Consider the following 21,800-nt stretch of genomic DNA (forward strand, 5'->3'; position numbering starts at 1 on the left):
TTTTTGTTTTAAGCAAATATTGTCGTCAGGTGACAGATGCGTCTGTGCCCAAATAAGTAATGTTTTTATTTTTTGGTGTTTTGGATATAAAATCGCGTTTGTTACTCTAGATTTTTGTGCGTACTTTAATTCTGTAAAAGATTTTTACAATTCTATAAAGCCAATTAAAAGATCCATCGAAAAACGATAATGTCGGTAAATCATACGGCTGCAGGATCCCCTTAACACTACAAAATGCATGATATTAGTAATTACCTTAAAATTACCGTAAAATTACCTTTTTCAAAAAAGATAAAACCAAACGTCAAGTACACGCGCAATGTATTTTGTAAAGAGTGACCCCAAAATCAGACATTTTTAGCCTATTTTGGTGGCCCTCGAAATTCGAATCGAATTGTATGCCAAACGATGCTACATGATGGGACATTAATCTTAAAAAAAAATTAAAGTTGAGCATAGGTCTAGTTTTGAAGATACGGAGAGTCAAAGTGGCCAAATTTCCAATATTATCCAAGTACAATAAACACAAAAAGGATGTTAAAACTTCTTTGATAATAATGGTAGTTTAAATAGAATTCGTCTGAATGAGTCTCTGACTACCGTACTAAAAATCCATCCCCTCCACCTCTGTTACTTAATTTTTTTAAGGGGTAAAACTACCCTCAAAAGAAGTTTTTGCTGAATTTCTGGAAAACGGATAAAGATACAAAAAAATGTTTTGATTGAAAGTTGTTTTTCTAGAAATTCTGCACAAAAAATATTTCTTTTATTTTTTTCGTAGGGCTCACTCTTTGGCCGAAACCGCGCCTAAAAAAATAATTTTTAAAAATAAAGGAAATTTCTTCTTAAGAAACTATTATTAAAAAATAATATATCTTAAAATATAATTGTAGAAAGATTTTAGTTATCTTAAGTCTTATATATTTATTATATGTTTATTAACTTTAGCAAAACAGCCAGAAAGTAGACTTGGTTTACAATCAATTTCTTATTCCCCGATACCTACATACCATCCTCGTACACACAAATAACCTAATAACCTATTATAAATTAGAAAATTATTAAATTATAACATATTTAATTTAATTTGATTTAATTTACTTTAATTTAACCTATTTAACAATATTCGTTGATCATTGATTCTTATTGCACTATCTCCTAACCTCACAGCCTATCTCACAGCCTATTGACATCTTATATCTATCTTCTTTTTCTTTCGCATTCCTTTCCCTAACAACTTTCAACAATACCTCCGCTTTGGTGGTGTCCAATTTATCGTTCCAAAGTTTTTCCAACCTTTCCTTATTATTCTTTCTTAATACAGTAAACCATTCCTTTGTCTTAATACAATCGTCTACGTAGTGTTTCATGCTATCCTTTATTGCAAAAAAATACACATCCGCTTCTCTTTTTCTAACCTATTACCTGATTCTAAGTTACCGCATCTTAAATTTAACAGAGCTCTGATACTATCCCCGAGATCCTGCCTGTCTAAATTATCTATCCTTAAATAGCTGGGTCCTTCCAAATCCTGGCTCAGCTCCTTATATTTCTTATTATACCTTGATTCTAAAATCCTATTTTTCTCTAACTGCCTCTGTACATCCTCATCCCTATTCCCCATTTCTTTACCTAAATTTCCACAGCCACAACACTCCAACCATTCCTATTAAAATATTTCTCCCGTTCCTTTCCATATCTATCATTCCATTCATTGCTTTCTTTATCTAACCAACACTTTTTAATCCACCTCTCTTCACTTGCTTCCCTGACCTTATCCTCAAACTTCATAGCCCTAATTCTCCATCCTATCTTTAGTTGCTCATTCCTAGTTCTCTAGACATCATATATCTTGGAGTGCAAAACTTTAATTTAAAAATCCATCTAGCGTAATCCAGCATTATCCTTTCTAAATTTTTTCTTTCTTCTCAACTTCATAATTCCACACCGTATGACATCACGCTCCTAACTAAATATTTATAAATAGCATCCCTCTTTTAATAAAATTATTTCTACAAATCTTTTCTCCTAGACCCCAGGTCCTGTTAGCCGCAATCCTACCTTTTCTACATAATTCTTTAATATGTTCTGTATATTTACCATTTCTGTTAAAAACAAACCCTAGGTATTTAAACGTCTTGACCTCTTCGATTTCTTTATTCTCCCATTTCCATTTTTCTACCTTTTCCCTACCTCTCTTATTGAACACCACCATCTTAGTTTTCTCAGTACATAGTCATTTTTCTTTTCCTAAAAAATCTCTTAATTGTATCCATCATATCTAACATCGCATCCCTATTCTCAGCTAAAAATACCATATCATCGGCATACTCCAACGACCATACTCTTACATCTCTTTATTGTACACCGCCTATGTTCCTTTCCTTTAATGTTTTCCTAATCTCCGCAATATACAGGTTAAATAAAAGCGGACTCAGAACACAGTCCTGTCTAACTCCTTTTGTTATGTAAAATTCTTTCGTTAAACCTTCCTTTGTTCTAATAGCTAGATAGCTATTAGAAGGTTCGTAATCTCGTCCTAAATTCTTTCTAACTTTCTTATAAGATCTCCCTTTAGTTCCATCTTCCTAAGAATCTTCCATAGTTGCTCTCTCTCCACGTTGTCAAAGGCTGTTTTTAGGTCCACGAAAAATGCATACACTTACCTTTCTTTCTCTTCTTTTCTTCTTTCTGGGTTAAATGATCCAACACAAAGATATTATCTATTGTTAACTTCCCCCGTCTAAAACCGGCTTGACTCTCTGGTAACAAGCCTTTCTGCTCAACAGATTTCTCCAACCTTCTTCTGATAATTTTAGCATATATTTTGTAAGCTGAGCACAGAAGAGAAATACCTCTATAATTTCCAACAATGTTTTCATCGCCTCTTTCATGTAGCGGAACTATAATAGAGGTTCTCCAATCCTTTGGTAAAATTCCTTCCTTCCAAACCTGATTTAAAACCTCCACTAGACCTTTCCTAAATAAAACAAACTGTTACGTCCTGCGGACTCCACGATATCCCTTTTTCGCGGGAATTCTTATGCACCTAAGATAGCCCTAAGATTAGGATAAACAAGCCGAGTACGGACGGTTATCGATCGGAGTAAGGTTAGATCTCGCATTCCTTTTTTTTATGACCAAACTACCTATTTGCTTGGGGAACTAAAAGCAACCCCTCAGATGACAAATTACTAACAGACGGGGGATATGGTGACCAGATTCTCGTCAACCTCGTCTGGCCCATAACTATAAACCCGGCGACACGACGCGCAGAAAGGAGCCTTAACTCTAGACGGGGGATGATGGAGATCTGTGTTATATCGCGCGACTCACTCAAAACTGGCCGTGCGATGTTCCGACAAACAGAAACGAAACCTAATACGTGCTTTTAGAAATCTTAAGAGCACGTGGCGGAAGTTTCTGTTTGCAATAAAACTGCACTTAAAATTTAGAAGTATGGATCGTCTGTCAACATAAAAACAGGGTCGCGAGATAAGTAAGGAACCCCAATAAAAGAGAAATCGGCGATAGCCAAAAAACAAATGCGTCACTGGAAAGAACCGATGGGTTACACCCCCAATAAGACAGTGGGGCCTTAAGAGGGGGCTCACCAATGGAAAACCGGAAAAATCGATAACCGTCTCTAGCTTTCCAGGATAGGGGAAAACTTAAGAATCTACCTCTTGGGTGAGGAACATCTCAACCAATAAGAAATCCGTTAAACAAAAATTAGAAACATCCCGCCAACCCGAAATCCTTTAAACGAAAACCAGACACACCCCACATGAAATCCACTCCTTTCATTCCCTACTTTTTCCTATATAAACCCCAAGATTGCGGCACTCGCCCTCAAAACTTCTCAGTCTCTTCAAGCCTCTGAAGATTTAGTCTACATTTCGGCATTATAATCGTGATCTCTTCCGTTTTTGAGTCACGATTCCGCGTTTAGAGTCTGTGCAAGAAATCCAACAGCACATCAGTCGCTCCGACTCATCCACCAACGACACCAACGTCCATTTCGAGAAGAAACCTATTCCAACGTTTTGAATTCATCAAGTAGTAAGTCCCGTAATTCTCTTGATCCTTTCTTTTTTCGCGTTATCGCCCCCCCCCTTCTTAAACAGTCTATCGATTGTCGGATCCCCGGAAGCTTATTATTTTGGGGTCGGTCAGTGTAGGCATCAGGTTCCCAGCGGTCGTTGGCGTTGTCGTGGGCCTGACTTGGCTCCCGGCGTCTTCGTCGCTGTCGTGGACTCAGCCGGACCACTGACCCCCCTGAGCTCGTGATCGTGGGTCAATCTGTGTGGGCATCAGGTTCCCAGCGGTCGTTGGCGTTGTCGTGGGCCTGACTTGGCTCCCTGCGTCTTCATCGCTGTCGTGGACTCAGCCGGTCCACTGACCCCCCTGAGCTCATGCTCGTGGGTCGGTCGGTGTAGGCATCGAGTTCCCAGCGGTCGTTGGCGTTGTCGTGGGCCTGACTTGGCTCCCGGCGTCTCGTCGCTGTCGCGGATCCGGCCTGTCCACTGACCTCCCCCCCTTGAGGATTTCCTTTTGTTCGCTTCTGACCGGGTCCGAGAGAGATCGACTAAATAAATAAATAATTTTAGTGAACCCAAAAGTCCTACCCCCTCGAGGACAGAATCTCCGCACGATCAGACGACAGAGAAATCGACAGAACAAGCGAGCGCGACGGGAGATCGAATTCCCCCGGGAGCAGCTCAACGCCGGTCCTCCGCGACTCGCCATCCCACCGCCCCTACCAGCTTTTTCGGAGGAACCCGGTTTTTTGCATCAGAATCGCCCCGCTATCATCTTGTCTTATCGCCCAGTTGTCCTACCCTCTCGCCCAATTGCTGAACATTCTCGCCCTATTTGCCGCGTGGCTCCGTTTTCCGTGGTCCCGCCTCGCGTGGTCCCGGTTCGCGTGGTCCCGGTTCGCGTGGTCCCCGTCAACCCCGATCCAGCCCGGTTCCTAGAACCTCCCGATTCCCCCTCCTCTTCCCGAAGTCCGTCCCCAACCTCCTCGACCGCCTCGACCGTTGTAAACCTCGAGGAAGTAGACGAACCCGAGGTGATAGACTTAGAGTAATAATTATAAAATACATTCATTTTTATTCTAATTCTCATATGTTTCGCCTAAAGAATTTCATTAAATGTACATAATGTTTAACAACCGTCTGCACAAGTTCTCCTTCGTTTTATTATATACATCCACACTTTTTACATTAACGCCTAGTTTATAATTATTTTTATATCAAATAACATTATTTTTTTTATGTCAAATAAATATGAATACTTATGTTAAAGACATCTCCATTCTTTCTTTAATTTAAGACCTCACCCTCAGTACTTTCCCTCTCTCGAAATTGCACGAGGTCCGATCCTGAGTTAAAGGGATTAAATTCTCTGACTCGAAAAAGAACCGACGATCGCACCGCTCACGAAAGGCGTCCTAACGTCTTTACGGACGTTGACCCTTTCTGAATCATAAAAGTGCGTTCGGCTCGCGCCACGCGTCTCAGAGCGCGTACCTGCGAGCGGCGACATTTGTAAGTATCTAGCTGCGTCCTCCCTTCCCCCGACCTCTCTGGTTAGCCTTTCCCTTGCTTAGACATTTTTAGTTGGCACTAAAATTATTACAATACTATTTAAAGAATTATAAGTACATTCAGAATAAAAGTATCTTTATTTTATAATATTAAATAATGCAACAGATATTCTTTTATATAAGAAATGTAATTAAATAAATTTTTGAAAAAATTATTACTTGCGGTTAAATATATGAGGCATTCCATGCCAAATCGACCTGGGTTTGACCGTGGACCTCTCGGATTTGGTCGGCGATTTTTTATGTTATTGTTTCAACTTTAAAATGCACTCAGATTTTTTTTAGTTTTTTTTTAAATAAAATTGATTTAGTTATAATTTTTTAAACCGACATATCGATGGCCACAATTTAAAAATCTGAAAAAATTCTCAAAAATCCAGTGTCAGAATTCGAATTGGACCCTTCACGGAATGAGAAAGATTCCAGATTCGTACCCTGGCTGAGGTAATATTTTTTGCAATAAATTTAATTATTTAAATGAGATGCTTATATATAAGCATCAAAGTTTACATCAATTTATAAGGATCAAAATCTTTGGTTAAAAGAGCGTCTTGACGATAATCGAACCAAATCAAGGTCGTATTGTCTTGACAATTATAATGGCCAGAAGAGTCGATTAATATTTCCATTGCTGTTTATTATGTAATTGGCGAAGTAAATGTAATTTATTCGCCAGTCACATTTTAAGATAATAATTATTTTTTTGCAAATAAAACAAGTTAATTAGTTTAGTTCGTAAAAGTTTGGTTTTTATCGCAGCTTATTAAAATCGTGTAATTTTAATAATAAATTCAACTTTGAATTATTTTCAGATCATGAACGTACTCAATCAAAGGAAATCGAAAAAGAATCCGATAACGATACCGACAACACCGAGCTCACCGATGATGAAAATAAAAGTTCATCAAAAATTGAAAGTTTGATTACAGATTATCCAGATGAATAAATTAATAATTTTAATAAATAAAGTTAATTAATTTTTTATAAGCGTATACTTGCATAATGTTGACTACTTTAAAATATGGTTTTATTTTTAAATTATTTTATTTCTGATTATTACATAATTAATTACACATCATTCCACTACTAATAAGCACGAAATCGTTTACGTTTTTCTTTTTGGACAAGTAAAATCTTTTTCAATGAGTAATGCGTTAATAATATTTAGAGATACGGCGGGCAACGAGCTGCCGGCGCGCTCGTGCAAACGACTTTAAAGGGGGTGCCAGACCAATTTTCCAGCCAGTACAAGTAGCCAGACTTATTTTTTTATAATTTTATATATTTAAACTACCATCTTGACAAGTTACAGCTCTAATCAAATAATTCTACAAATCGACTTTTTACAACGACTTTGGAAGGATGCCAGACTCATTTTCCAGTATCAGTTGCATGTCAGACTCTTCTAAAACATTTCTTTATACAAAAAACAATAAATATATAAAAGCTCAGCACTAATCAAATTCTTCCAACATAAGTGTTTTTTCGACAAGATCAAAGGCGCCGCAACGCCCATTCCAGCGAGACAGCGCAGCCAGACTCTGCATTTCATCAACAACACTATTAAAACAAAAGAAATTACTTTGTTCCAAGACTAATCAAATCGCTGACACTTTTGTGTCGTTACCTCCCGGGCTATATTAATCCTAGACAGCACACTTTATCTGAGGGACGTCCTACAGACATCATTTTGGGATATCGCAATAACCGCGGGACATCCCAAAATAGTCTCAGATATCCGGTGGATATCCAGTGGATGCACAAGTGTCCGGCTATTTAGATCTTGCAGACATCTTCACCAGGATATCCGAGGGAGATCGAAAGATATCGCAAGATATTAATAATAGCACTCGCAATATCGTATGTATATTTTATATACAATGAAATTATGGTTTAACCAGAAAGGGGATAATCGTACAATCGTGGACAGAAATATTGTTTCTCTTTTGTGATAAATTTCGGAATGTGCATTCGTCTTGTTTAATAAAAGAATTCTTCTATTGAAAAATAAATTGTAAAATTAAACAAACACATTCCAAAACGTATTACAAAAAAATCAATCTTTCTGTCCACGATGTACATGAAAAAAATAAGTATATTGTACATTGCATATTAAATCTTTATTTATTAAAAGAATATATAGTTTTTAAACAAAGTACCTCTAATTTAAAAAAAAATACAATTAGTAAAAATAAAAATACATATATCACACGTACGAGTTTGATAAAGCTTTCGACCCGAGGTACAAAAATAGAGGTACATATATAAAGTACTTTTAAACTTTAACACTTTTTGTAAAAAAATAACAGCAATAAATGTAATGTTGCCGATTACTACAGGAAACATACGGTCTCGGCTTTTTCACGAGTGACCAAGTCTTTTTTTTTACGTTACACAGACATGTCGAAACAAAATATACTTTTACGTAGGGAAAATATTTAATTATGCAACAAGGATGGTCTTGTTCAAGAAGGAAAAAAAGAACGTTAAAAAAGGCGCTATTAGAATTTTTATGAAGGGACACTTGGTTTTTCCCTCCGCCCGAGACCGTATGTTTTCTATCGCGCTACAATTAAAAATGTATTAATATACCGGTTATAACAATAGCGGCATCGGGGGGAAGCCTAGTGGTTTCTTATTTTCGGCGCTTAATTGCGGTTGAAACATATTTGTAGAATGATGAGCTCGCCCACGTGTACGCTCGCACATACATAATACTCGCCTTTTTTGTGTGTTTGATGTTACCGGAAGCAGCGACGGTAGAAATAAACGCGGCGAAAAAGGTTACAAAGTGAGCACACCTCTCTCTTTCTCCCGTTCATAAAAGGGAAATAATGATATAGAACGCACGGCCGGTCATTCGTTTCCACGAAAACAGTCAGTTTTCCCGCACTATTATGCGATAAACGTTGCGCTGACGCCGAGCACGATAATAAAAAATAAAAAAATAAAAATAAAAGGACATTGCGGTAACACATACATAGCATTGGTATTTCAAGCGTGCAATTGGCATACATTTTTTTCTACCTCGTTTGTCATTTAATCGACCGTGTCATTTACTCCTGCTGTTGACTCATTGCCTTTTAAATGTTGTCTTGTATGTCTTTCTTTAGCATGTCTTAACCAGTCAGTTATACACTTCTTGATTCCTTGTAGCGTATATATAATCACTGTTTTATAAGTATTTAAATGAGCAGCGAATAATATTTGTTTTCTAATTATATGTCATACTTTGCAGAACTGTGTGAAACCGTGACTTGGAAAATTTCTCTTTATTTTGTTTTGCTCCGGTCCAATTATATTGCATAGCTACATTGTCCGACATCAAAATTCCCATAAGAGTATATGTTGTGTTTTTTACATTAGTACCTTTACATTTTGCAAATAGTCGTAACTGCAATAAAAAATGACATTATTAATAAACTTACTTAAAAATGATAGATATGAGCAAGTGTCTTTTTTATGTTTAGAATAAATAAGTTCGCCAAAATACTTAAAATCTTCACATAATAGTAATGTAGCTTTTATTCGACTTGCTACAAGATAAAGTAATTCTTCACAATTTCTTGGATATGCTCTTTGGACCACACATCTCTATTGAGAATCTGACAACAAAATTCCTGTGGATCCTGAACATTGACGAGCCAACGATTTAAAGTTTTCGCGTGGTCCCGTGCTTCCATGAAAGAGCCTAAGAAGAGAATATCGCATGGTGGTCTAAATATTATAGATCTTCCAGTTGTTTCGTTTTCTTTTGAGATATGTGCTTTGTGCCAGTTACTCTGCGAGTCATCTCTTCCTCTTGTCGTCCTACATTAATTACCAGCATGTAATAATAATAATAATAACTTATTAACTTCAATTTACATGCCAAGAAGTAGATTTGAAGAAACTTGGTTTAAAAACTTAACATCCTCATATCATCCATGCAACCATCCCACTTAATACTACCTATTCTTAATTGTCCAGTACGTATACATATTCTAATTGATATAAGTTCTAGGACAAAATGCGTACGGGTTTCTGCCGCAAAATCACGGAATCTGTCATACACGTTGTTCGTCAATTGTGGCAATGAACATATCGGCTCCGAAGGCACTAGCGTCTCATGCGTGGGTAATATAGGAGCCCTCACGGGCGGCTCGGAATCCGCGTTCTCGGTCTCCGGTGGTCTGCCACCCTCGAACATCAGGCTAATTGCCATCTCCACGTTTCTATCGGCCAACGTCAGGTACTGCTGGGCCGTCGCCTCGCTCTCATTTAAACCAGAGGACACAAACATGAAAAACGCTTGGGTACGTCGCAATAGCATAATGTTCCTAACATTTACACCCTCGGCATTGTCGCGATTCACACACGGACTCGAAGAAAAGCGCTGTGGCACTCGTATTCGCGATGCTGTCTGAGTCGCGCTATTTAACCTAAACGATAATTCTCGCGCTGACGCACGGACGATGTAACACTTACCCGTCACCTCGATAAACTTCAAAACGTTGCGTCAGCAAAATATTTCAGGACGATACACGAGACACGTATCCGTGTACGTGTTGCGTACACGAGCGCGAACGCGACACGATCACAGAGATTCGAGACGAGTTCCTTTGATGAACTCGATAATCACTCGTAGAGAATAGTCTCTCTGGACATTCACGCACTTGGATGATTGGGTGGCGATACCGCGCAAGATGAATGCCGATCGTTGACTTTGAACACTGAAGGAAAATAACTGATGTCGCGATCACTCGTTGTTAACGTGAACATTGACAAGATGTCCGACCGCCGACGTCCGACGTGTTCGTGTGGCTTCGTGCGCTTCGTGCCCGATCGACTCTCATCGGGGCGACTTCGGCTCGCCTATGCGCGCGCATCAACACGCCGCCTTCGGACTTAGCCGATTCGGCGTCGTCGGTGAAAGCAACACGCTGTGAGCGGACTTTATCTTCTGAATCTTTTAATCCGTATTAATTTATATATTCTGAGTAGTATACGAGAATTTACGAAAAATAATATACTACTATGAGATATTACAAATACAACCTGAGAATTTACGAAAAATAATATATTCTAAAAGATATCCTTCAGAAGATTTTGTAAGATATCTTTATGCAAAGCCAATGGATATGGCAGAATATTTAGATATCCTGAGATCATAATAGGATATCTTACGATATCTTATTGGAATATCCCGGGATCACCTGCTGTGATATCCGTGGGATCGTATTTGGAAATCTTGGTCAGTTTGGGATATCCTCAGGATACAGTGTGCTGTGTGGTAGTAGCATTACAACACTTTCAAATATGTGAATCCGGTAACCTCACTTTAATCGTCTCTCAACTTTCCAAATCAATCCATGTTTTACTCAAACTTACAAAATCAAAACTTGTAATATAGCCCCAAAAATCTCTATCTTTGTTATTTATTCCTGTCACCAAAAAAGAAATTTTCTGCCTCTTTTTTTTCGCAGGAGAAATCTTCAACTATTGGGATTCCTGGGGCTCGAGAGTCCCAGGTTTACCCAACAGCCCCTTGCGGGGAAGACCCCCCCACCTCCGGGGAGAGGTATAACGGGATGAATGTGGGATTGTATAGCATGCACATCGCTCACGATTCTGCATGCATACCCTGCCCACTAAAACTTCTGCGGATGTCCCTCATGGCGCTCGTTGTTGGGGGGGGGGGACCCCGGGAAACACGCTGATTCTTCCGGGGCCCCCCAGCGCCTAGCCCATCGTAGGCACCAACCCGGGAGACTCCCAGAGTCTCCCCCTGTCCGTGGTGGAGCTGCTTCCTGTGCACAGCGGCGGGATGGGGGGACATCCACCCAAACCTGCCGTTTCTCTAGCAGGGGCGGGTTATGCTGCGGGCGCGCGGTAAACCCCTCCCGCACGCCCGTTTCACCCCCGCGGTCCCCCCTTTAGTTAGTGGAAGGACCCGTACATATGGCCATTGGCCGGCGTCGCCGACGGCAACGGTCTCCTCCCGTTCCGAGGGGCGGGAGGAAGGAGAAGATACTTCCTGTGCGGATTAATTGCGCCCTTCTCTCCCCGGCACTGTTATGTGCCGTCCCCCCCCCCCGAAACCGACATCGCAACGGGGGGGGGGGCTGTTTCTGGGCCCACGCCGTCATAAAAAATAACGCCGCCGCCGTGGTGGCGGCGGTGGTCTGCGGCTCGGGCCAACCCCGTCGCTCCAGTCGCTGTCACTGGAGGGGGTGGTGCTTCCCCCCTCCTGACGCGTTCGGCTGCCTCCTTCTGCGACATGACTGCGCCGCAGAAGGAAACGAACGCCCTCCATTTGACCTTGCCCTCTTCTCCCCCGGTCACCGCCGCGGCGCATAGTGAGGCGAACGCCTCATTTTTCGGTCATTTGCTTATAACTTCTACATTTTTCAATGAAATGACTTGAAACTTGACATAAATAATGTACGATTATTATACATTTAGTGTATAAAATCAAAATTATTTAATTAACAATTTTTCATAAAACGCATAAATAATTTTTTTATTTTTTAAATACTTTTTAGTTTTTTTTAAAGTCGGTTCTATTTTTATATAAAAATTTTTATTTTATACTTTTTTAGTGCTTCATTAAATTAAGATGAATAATTATTATTGGATATTTCCTTACTGCTCCGTACTCTGATGTTTTAGCGCGATATTTTATGTACTAAAACCTTTCTGGAGAATTGCTCTATAGGACAGTGAAAACCGCATTTAAATCCGTTCAGTAGTTTTAAAGAAAATTGTAGTCATACATACATACATACACGCCGAATATAGAACCTCCATTTTTTGAAGTCGGTTAAAAAATAAAGTTAATTTGATTTTTAATGATAGTCTTAAACCTCGGGATGTTTAATTTTTGTGAGTTTTATAATAGAAAAGGAACTGTTTTTTTTGCTTCTCACATCTATTTCTTGAACTTAATCATCATCTACATCATTATCGCTGAAATATAATAAACATTTTGCATCTTCAGTTAATTCTTTCTTTTTATGTCCCATAATTTTTCGCGAATTAGATATTATTGGATCTGAAGCAATGATCAAATTATTAAAAATATCTTCATTATTTTGTATTTGCGACATTTTTCGCAAATGATTTTCTCTATATTTTCTAAAATATTTATGGTTTGCTTCTTGAGCATCTTCAGATAATTGTCCTATTGGTATGATAGCATTTTTTTGTGGACTGAGACTGGCATGTAGTACCATAGGTATAATGATACAAATAATTCGGCAGTTCTAAAAGCATAAGATTCGAATTCCGACACGTTAATCCTATTCCCGCTAGCGATTACTTGCGAAAACTTCAAATCGAGTTATTAAGTTCTTATCTAAACCTGTAATGGCAGCTGATAATTCTGGATTAGCAAAAAATTTTCTGGCCGTGTTGCCATCATTGGATGTACCTTTCCCTTGTTTCACGAAATCTATCAAGAGACCTGCTTTTGTTCTGAAGGCAGTCTGTATCTCTCTTTTTCTTTACTCGACTTCTCGTTTATGACTCTCATTCCTCGCTGACCAACATTTGATATTAATTTTATACGAAATATGTAATAAGCATTCGAAACAGCGAATCCAGCAATGTAATCGTAATTGTAATGTAATTGTAATCGTAACGGCTAGCTATCCATTTTGACTTCAAATTCTTCATGAAATTTATGATTTTTTGTTTCAATGGTTCCAACGCGATTTTAGGTAATTCAGTATCAATACATGATATTATGTGGCTTATTAAAGCCTCATAATTTGATAAATCAAGATTATTTGCACGCATACAATTAAAAAGTTGACGATTTGTTCGGAAATTTTCCATTTTGCGAGCGTGTTAAAAAGTGTAATCTTCTATATATTTTATATATTCTATATATTTTTCACTGTATCCTGAAAAGGACGCAAAGTGAATTGTATAAAGCAACGAAAAAAATCAAAACTTTCAAAATCAAAAAGTCTTTAATCGACTACTGATCGAGAAAGACTGACGAAAAGTTCTTGTTGGGGATAAAGCACACGAAATTTTTACGAATGTTCACAGAGCTTTATTTCTTACTTCTCCCTGTTCTCCATTGCTTCCAACTAACTACGCCGCTCACGCCGCTCGCGCTACCAACGTAAACTACCAAACACTTACGAATCAGACCGAAGGTAAAGGATCGTTTACATCCCGCCCCCCTTGAAAGAACATCTTTCAATACTAACTTGAATTAAATAATGAAGCTCGCTGCTCAATACAAAGTTATAAACTAATACTATTACATCTTGAACCGATGCCTAATGAACACAAATTTGTAACTTGAAATTATCATTTGAAACTGAAAAACGACTTAAGAATAATATTAATATAAGTATATTCATCGCACTAGCTGTAAAGTAACTTTTTATAATATATCTAAATTAATCTCGAATAAACAAGTTGCATAACTAAATCTAAGTTTAACAGTCTTCTTCTTCTGAAGGAAGTGGACAGAGCTTTTTAACGGCTCTCTTATGCAATCCAGTGGCAGTTCTGACCGTCGCCACTCTTACTACGTTGTCTCCACCAGGATGGACTTCCTTCACTCGCCCCAGGACCCACTGAAGCGGGGATACGTTGTCCTCCTTTAGAAGGACTAATGCGCCGATTTCTAGATCCCTTCCTCTCGCACGCCACTTATGGCGCCTTTGCAGCTCGTTCAAATTCCTTTTGCTCATTCCTTTTGCCAACGCTTCCAGAAGTGCTGGCGTAGTTTTTGTATATGCTGCCATCGGGACAGCTTGTTGTCAGCGACGTCTTGATAGTTATACTCTGCTGGAAGTAATAAAGGGTCTCCTACGAGGAAATGGGAAGGAGTTAATGCCATTAGGTCATTTGGATCGTTGGATAAAGGAGTAAGCGGTCTAGAATTTAGGATTGCTTCTATCTCTACGAGTAAGGTATAATATTCTTCGAAGGTCCAGATTAAACCCTTCGTTACAGTATAGAGGTGCCGCTTGGGTGCTTTAACAGCAGCCTCCCAAAAACCCCCAAAATGTGGAGATCGCGGAGGAATAAATCTCCATTCTATCTTCTGACGAGCCAAATGATTGCTTATCTCTTGTTGTTCCTTCTGAAGAAATTGGTACACCTCTGCTAATTATCTCGCTGCTCCGACGAAGTTGGTACCATTGTCGGACATAATCTTGGAGCAGATACCTCTTCTCGCTACAAATCTTCTTAAAGCGGCTAAGAATGACTCAGTTGTCAACTCTGTCACCAGCTCTAAATGCACTGCTTTAGTTGCGAAGCATGTAAAAACAGCAACCCAAGCTTTAGCGACGTGAATTCTTCCACGTCTGCGGCTCTCTCGTACCTGTAGTGGTCCCGCATAGTCCACGCCTACATTCGTGAACGGTCTCACGGCATGACGGACCCGATCACCAGGAAGATCTCCCATTAAAACTTCTGGCGGCTTTGGTCTGGTTCGGAAACATCTTATGCAGCTTCTCGTTATTTTTCTAGCTTCTCGTCGTCCGCTCAGCGGCCAATACCTTTGTCGTATTGAGTAGAGCAACTGCTCCGGTCCACAGTGGTGAAGTCGAATATGTTCTTTCCTCATGATTATTGTTGTTACATGGTGTTTAGCAGGTAACAATGCCTGATGCTTCTGAGTCTCGGTGATGTCGGCTCGGGACAGCCTTCCACCTACCCTTATGATTCTCTCCTTATCCAGAAAGGGACTGAGTGACGATAGGCTACTATCTCTGGGTACTGATTGCTCCTTTTCAAGAGCATGTATCTCTTTCAGAAATACCTCGCACTGCACCATCTTCAGTATGTTGATCTCTGCGTGCTCCAGCTCTTCTGGCATCAAAGGATCACTCCTTTTTGCTCCTAATGAATTAGCCTTGAAGCGTAGCCAGTATGCGATTATACGTTGAAGTTTTCCATACTCGGAAAATCTTCTTAGAATGTCGTACTTCATGTTCTTTGTAGCGATCAGCGTTGTCTTCTTCATTTCGGAAGTATCAAGCTTAATCTCTTGTAGTTGAGGCCATTGATCAATAGTGAGCCATCGAGGCCCGTGCCACCATAACTGGCTGTCTTTCCACATTTCCACCGTTATTCCTCTGGAGAGCAGGTCGGCAGGATTCTCCTTGGAAGGGACGTAACGCCATGTCACGCCATGTGATAGGTTTTGAATCTTAGAGATCCTGTTTGCTACATAGGTCTTCCTGATATTTGGGGATTCGGCTATCCAGCTGAGAACGACAGTCGAGTCACTCATTAAGTTTATATTTTGAATCTTCTTACCGTAAGCTTCCTTGCTTTATCACACAGCTTTACCAGCAGAAGTGCTGCGTTGAGTTCCAGTCGTGGTAACGTGATTGTTTTTAGGGGTGCAACCCTACTCTTCGAACAGATTAGATGTGATTCCATCTTTCCAGCTGAGTTTTGATAAACCGCATAGAGGGATGCCCCATAAGCTTTGTCACGTTCTGTCAAAAGTTAGTTCGTCCGTTTTTGGGTCAAAACATTTAAGTAATTTACCCGGGATTTGGACCAGGTTGTGCAATTAGTCCAGTCCGAAGAGATAACGAATTTTATATATCTTATATCGAGGGTCAGATTTGTTTATAAAATTAAAATTTGGAAAATCTAATTTAAAATCCAAAAAAATTAATTTGTATGGAGTGCAAACTTTATTATTTTGAATTTCAGTTTCTAATTTCTTTAGTTTGAGAAATAATGGAAAAGGATCTTGATTAAATTGAATGGCTTGTTTAATTTGAAATTTAATCCTTTTTACTTGGGACCTTTTGCCCCCTTTTCTGGGCATGAATATAGATTAAAGGAAATCCTATTGCCACTCTTTGGCATCAACAGTTAAGGAGAGGAGAACTCCCGTTGCCACACTGTTTGGCAGCGACAAGAATCAGGAAATTTCTGTTGCCACGCTACTTGGCAGCGACAGTTAAGGGTTGTGGAATTAAAGGTTTTTAGTGTAAATTAGTTTAAGAAATAGAATTTAAATCACCTTTATTCAAGGAGACTTTCCTTACAATCTTGATTTTAAGATTCAAATTGCAGTTTAAGATCTGTCTTAGGTCAGAATTTTTAAAGACTATAAGCAATGACAACTACTAATTCCCAACAACAACTGGCTGTACGATTATTTTTCGCTCTTATTTATACTCAAGTGGCAAGAACCCCCCGCGCGAGCTTCTCACCACTTCTTTTGTCTTTATGCTTGAAGGAGGAGGAAGGTCTTATCACTAGGTGTAATTTTATCCCTTGTGAACCGCGGCCTGACAACCGTCTCCCCATTAGAAATCGGATAATTAATCAATATCGATAACATTCTTGGCTATTTAAAGATTGATTGAATTCAATTTTGTTCGCACGTAACACCTTCCCCCTTAAGTCATACGTGGTACGTTTGTTACCGCGTATGAATTGTTAAAAGAAAAATTGAATAAAAAAAAATAAAAGAAAAATTGAATAAAAGAAAAATTGAATCGAAAATTACGTTATTTATTTTAGATAATAATAAATCATGTTTAATAATTTTTTTTTTTTTTTTTTTTTTTAATTAGTGTGTAATATGTATTATAAATGTGTTAGTGTAAATATATATAATAGCTTAAAATAATACATATAATAATAATAGAGTAATATAAGCTAGAGCTAAAATATGTAAGCTAAAACTATAATAATGCATATAATAATAATGTATAATAATGTACATTTTTTTTTTTTTTTTTTTATAATTGTTAGTGATATATATTTTGTTTAACTAAATTCACTTTTTCCTTTTTTTTTTATATCTATTCATTTTGAACTTCTATTTCTAAATACACGCGTGTCGCTCGAGCCATCCGGTATTTGTCTATTTGATCAAAGGATTCCATAATACATTCGTTGCACTGCCGGGCTGGTCTTAGGCCTAGGATTACATTACCGCAGTTACCGCAACAGAATCTGACCGACGAGGGGAGTTCGTACCGCGGCGAGCTGAGGGCGTGGTACCCCCTTTTCGCCTCATATCCGTTGACTTCGGGGATGTCCTCGTCGTCCCCGACTGGCGGCAGCTGTTCTAATTGTAAGTAGCAGGGTACACACAACTCTTGCTAAATGTAACAGCAAATTCGTCACTGAGTCCCATAGCGCTCCAATTAAATATATTGACCATCCATAAATAGTATGAAGTGCATAGCCATGTATGATGGTATCCACTATTAATTTAGTTGTTCTTATGCAAAAGTATAATCCAATTACTCCTGCACTTGCATTGCCGATGGATAGAAACGTTCCCCAAATTTTCTTCCAGGTGTTTTCCGTTATTTTTTCCAATGAATTTTCATCCAGAAGGTGAGAGAGTGATATTCCTTGTGTTAATACTGGTTCTCTTTTTACACCGCGCGCCATTGTGTTTAAGATTCCATTCCTTTCCGCTGGGAACATTATTTGATCCCTTAAATTTTCAAGTTCGCTATTAGTATAAATACCGCTTGCTGCCAATGGTCCAGGATCATTATATTGCCACGTAGGTTTACTGTTCGGTTTTATTATTGCTGGTGATTTGCTGTATTCCAAAATTGGTGTTATTCGATACCATCCATCATTTAAAAGATACATTGTTGGAATTATTCGGCTGCATGTATTCTGTGTTCCTGTTTTAAACAAGATGTGAGTCCTTGGCGCTAAGAAATATGTTTCATTTCTTTTAAATACCGGTAATTGTTGATAACATTCCTGCGTTTGTCGATACTTAACGTCCACCGGAGTGCATTTAATTATATGTACAACTTCTCCTGAGATCACTGCCATATATCCGGGTCCTTTCATAATTTGATACGCAAAATCATCTGGAGCATGGATCGCTAAGCTCAGTGCATTCTTCATTACTTGTCGTTCCAAGTTGCAGCGTTGTGTTAATACATCTGTGTATAAACGGTTCATTTGTGTGCGTATGTGTCTTTCTACATAAATAAATTTCGAGTTTACATAAGCAAAAATATCTAAATTTTCTACTGATATATGGCGCTTATGCGCAAAAGATTCTCCTTTTTTAATTTCTAAAATTACAAGTTTTGGATGTTCTGTTTTAATTAACGTATATCCACAAAGAAGCTCTTCCCCCATTTGTGTTAACGCAAAAGTTACGTCTTTAGTTGACAAGGAATAAATTATTTGCAAATTTTTATCTACATTACTAACCATCTTATTTGCTTTTCCTTCATATAATACATCATAATGGTTGAATTTACAGTAATCATTGGGTATTGTTTCCCAGAAAGTATACTTTCCTTCAATATCTAAACAATTTCCATCTGAATATTGACAGGTTGTTCCTGTTTTTAAATGTATCTGATTTGTTTCTATATTAGTTACTGCTTGATGAGAATTTAGACTAATGGTTATTATTCCTTGCACAACTACATTTTGCCATGTTCCATAAGGATCTGAATATTGCGTTCCAAAACATTGTCCGTCTGTTGTTACTGATCCTGCAAAAGTGATTGGTCGCGACGTTGTGTGATTTACTTTTAACCCATTGATTACATTGTTAACGTTTATAATAAGTGTTCCAGTTTTATGCATATTTTTACATTGATCTACCGTCGTATCGATAATATATTCCGCTTGTGCATTAGTTACTGTCGCAATATGTGAGTGCATTCCGCAGTAATAAATTGTTCTCGAAATCGAAATTTTACATTGAATTACATGGATTGTGTCAAATTTCGCAAGTTGTAATAGTTGAATATTAGTTTCTTCTACATGTGGTTCCATTAACGGGATGTTACATTCTTCTATTTCCAATAACGAGATAGTCGTCACATTGAAGTTCGATGTTCCGCAATCGTACCCGATGATTCCATATATTTGTTGAATGTTGAGAAGCAGGGTGATTATTGGGATTATCATTATCATCTTCATCAGGATCATCTTCATCTGTATTAATTACAATTTAAGAGAAAGAAATTTATTAGTATATTATCCTATAAGATTAAAAATGTTGCGCGGTACACCTTTAATCTTATTTACATTTTCATTTTTCTGATTTTATTTGAATGAACAATTTTTGACTTTCCTTTAAAAAGGAGTTTAATATTTCCATTAGGTAAAATATCCGTTATTATATGTGGACCGGAATATTGGTCTCCTAATTTACCTTTCTTTGGTTCATTTAAAAGAAAAACTTGATCATTTATTTGAAAGGTTTGTGGATTAATCTTTTTATCATAATAATATTTTGATTTTAATTTTGATGCAATTAAGCATTCTCGAGCCAATTCTTGTAGATCGTGAATATTTGTCATTAATTGATATAAATAATCGTCATATGTCTTTTCTTTTCCAATGTCATTAACAATTTCACTGGATGGTTGTCTGGCTGTTTTTCCAAATACCAACTCATATGGAGTATATCCAGTAGATTCATGAGTGCTTGTATTATATGAAAAGGTAGCATATTCTAGTAAATCATCCCATTCTGTAAATTTATTCACATATTGTTTTAAATATTCAACTAATATTAAATGTGACCTTTCTAAAGCTCCATTTGCTTGTGGATAAAAGGCAGTTGTTCTATATTGTTTAATTTTGAATTGTTTAGTAAATTTTTTCATTAAATTACTCATAAAATTTGTGCCTTGATCAGTCAAAATTATTTTAGGTGCTCCGAAAATGCAAATAAAATATTTCAATAACGCATCAGCTACTTGAACGGCAGTTATTGATTTTAGAGGGATAGCTAGAGAAAATTTTGTGAGATGATCTTGGATTGTTAGGATATAAGAATTTCTCTTCGTGGTTTCAGGTAATGGTCCGACTATATCCATTGATATTTTTTCGAATGACGAAAATGGTGTGTCAGTGATTAACATGGGTTGTTTAGTTTTAACTCTAACTAATTTTTTAATTTGACATTGCAAACATTGACTAATATAATTTTGAATGTCAGCTTTAATGTTTCCCCAATAAAAATTTTGCCTGATTCGATTATAAGTTTTGGTTATTCCTTTATGTCCCCCGATTTTTGATGAATGAGCTTCTTCAATAATATCTTTTCTTTTTTGAATTTCCGGTATTATTACTAACCCATGGCATATTATTAATTTGATTGAAATTCCAAGCAATGTTTTTCGAATTTGATTTAAAATTTCTTCCCATTGAATATTATCTATTTCTTTTGTTTTTGCAACATTTATTATTTTAATTGAGTTTTCTTTTACTACTTCTCGTAATTTAAATGTAAGTTCAATTAATGTTTTCTTCTCATCTTTTCTTTAACATCTTCTTTACAAACCAAAATTAAATGAATTTTATTTCCCCTTCTAATGATTTCAATGTTTCCTGATTTACTTTGTTTAATCTTTGGTATTAAATTTTGATTTTGAAGTTGTTTCGATCCTTCGTCACAAGGTTTACCATTTGCAGTTAGGAAATATAAATAATTTTCTCTTCTCATAAATATTTGATCACGACTATTTATTATACTGTGTTTCTGTCCTCGCGTTATTATTTGTTTTTCGGTTCTGTCTAATGTCTCGTCTGTATTCGTAAGTTCGTTGAATGTTGTGTCTATATCTTCCTCACTGTCGCTGTCTCGCTCTTCTTCACTTCGTTCTACCTCTTCTTCTTCCTCGGAGTCGTCATCGTCAGTAACTTGATCTTCCTGGTCGTCTTTCGAGTTGTCGTCGTTGGTTCTTTCCTCTGCAATTTCCATGTGGTCCTCGCAATGATTTACATGCGTAAGCTTATTTTGATAATTCTCATAATTTTCATATTCCCCTGTTAAATTATTTAGTATTTCTAAAAGATTAGATGGTATAGCTATTTGTGAATTTAAAGTATTTATATTTTCATTATTGCTAATTAAAGAATTCATGTCATCATTGTTAATGTTTTCCAAGGATGTTTCTATCTCGAATGTTTCGTTCTGAGTGTTATTTATAATGTTTGATGATTCTAAAGGTGTAGATTCATTAATATTTATCTGATCTATTAAATTATTGTATGTTTCTAAAGATTCATTATTATTTATTTGATTTATTCAATTTATTGGATTGTTTTGAATTTCTAATGATTCGTTAATATTTATCTGATCTATTGAATTATTACGTATTTCTAAAGATTCATTATTATTGATTTGATTTATTGGATTATTGTGTATTTCTGCATGGACTATGTGTTCGATAAACGGAGGTTCTTCTAATTCCTT

At 37.4% G+C, this 21,800-nt stretch overlaps 1 protein-coding gene and 1 long non-coding RNA gene across 2 annotated transcripts in view; both read right to left on the minus strand.

Annotated features, from left to right (window-relative positions):
- LOC139820997 (uncharacterized) overlaps positions 1-21,800 on the minus strand; it is a 213,200-nt gene that overhangs the window by 97,313 nt on the left and 94,087 nt on the right. The window lies entirely within an intron of this gene.
- On the minus strand, positions 7,716-10,034 carry LOC139820580 (UBX domain-containing protein 7-like). Its single transcript, XM_071790943.1, has 2 exons — positions 9,629-10,034; positions 7,716-9,421 (listed from the first exon to the last, which is right to left on the minus strand). Exons 1-2 carry the CDS (start codon positions 9,921-9,923, stop codon positions 9,336-9,338), a joined length of 381 nt encoding a protein of 126 aa, XP_071647044.1. The 5' UTR covers positions 9,924-10,034; the 3' UTR covers positions 7,716-9,335.

Source organism: Temnothorax longispinosus, chromosome 10 (genome assembly GCF_030848805.1).
Source record: "Temnothorax longispinosus isolate EJ_2023e chromosome 10, Tlon_JGU_v1, whole genome shotgun sequence".
Lineage (NCBI taxonomy): Eukaryota > Metazoa > Arthropoda > Insecta > Hymenoptera > Formicidae > Temnothorax > Temnothorax longispinosus.

What these genes read in the sequence shown, in the direction of transcription:
- LOC139820580 (XM_071790943.1), bottom strand. Translation starts at nt 9,923, where the DNA reads ATGCTATTGCGACGTACCCAAGCGTTTTTCATGTTTGTGTCCTCTGGT. An exon ending in TGATTTTGCGGCAGAAACCC is followed by an intron (nt 9,422 to 9,628) that starts GTACGCATTTTG and finishes TAATTAATGTAG; the next exon opens with GACGACAAGAGGAAGAGATG.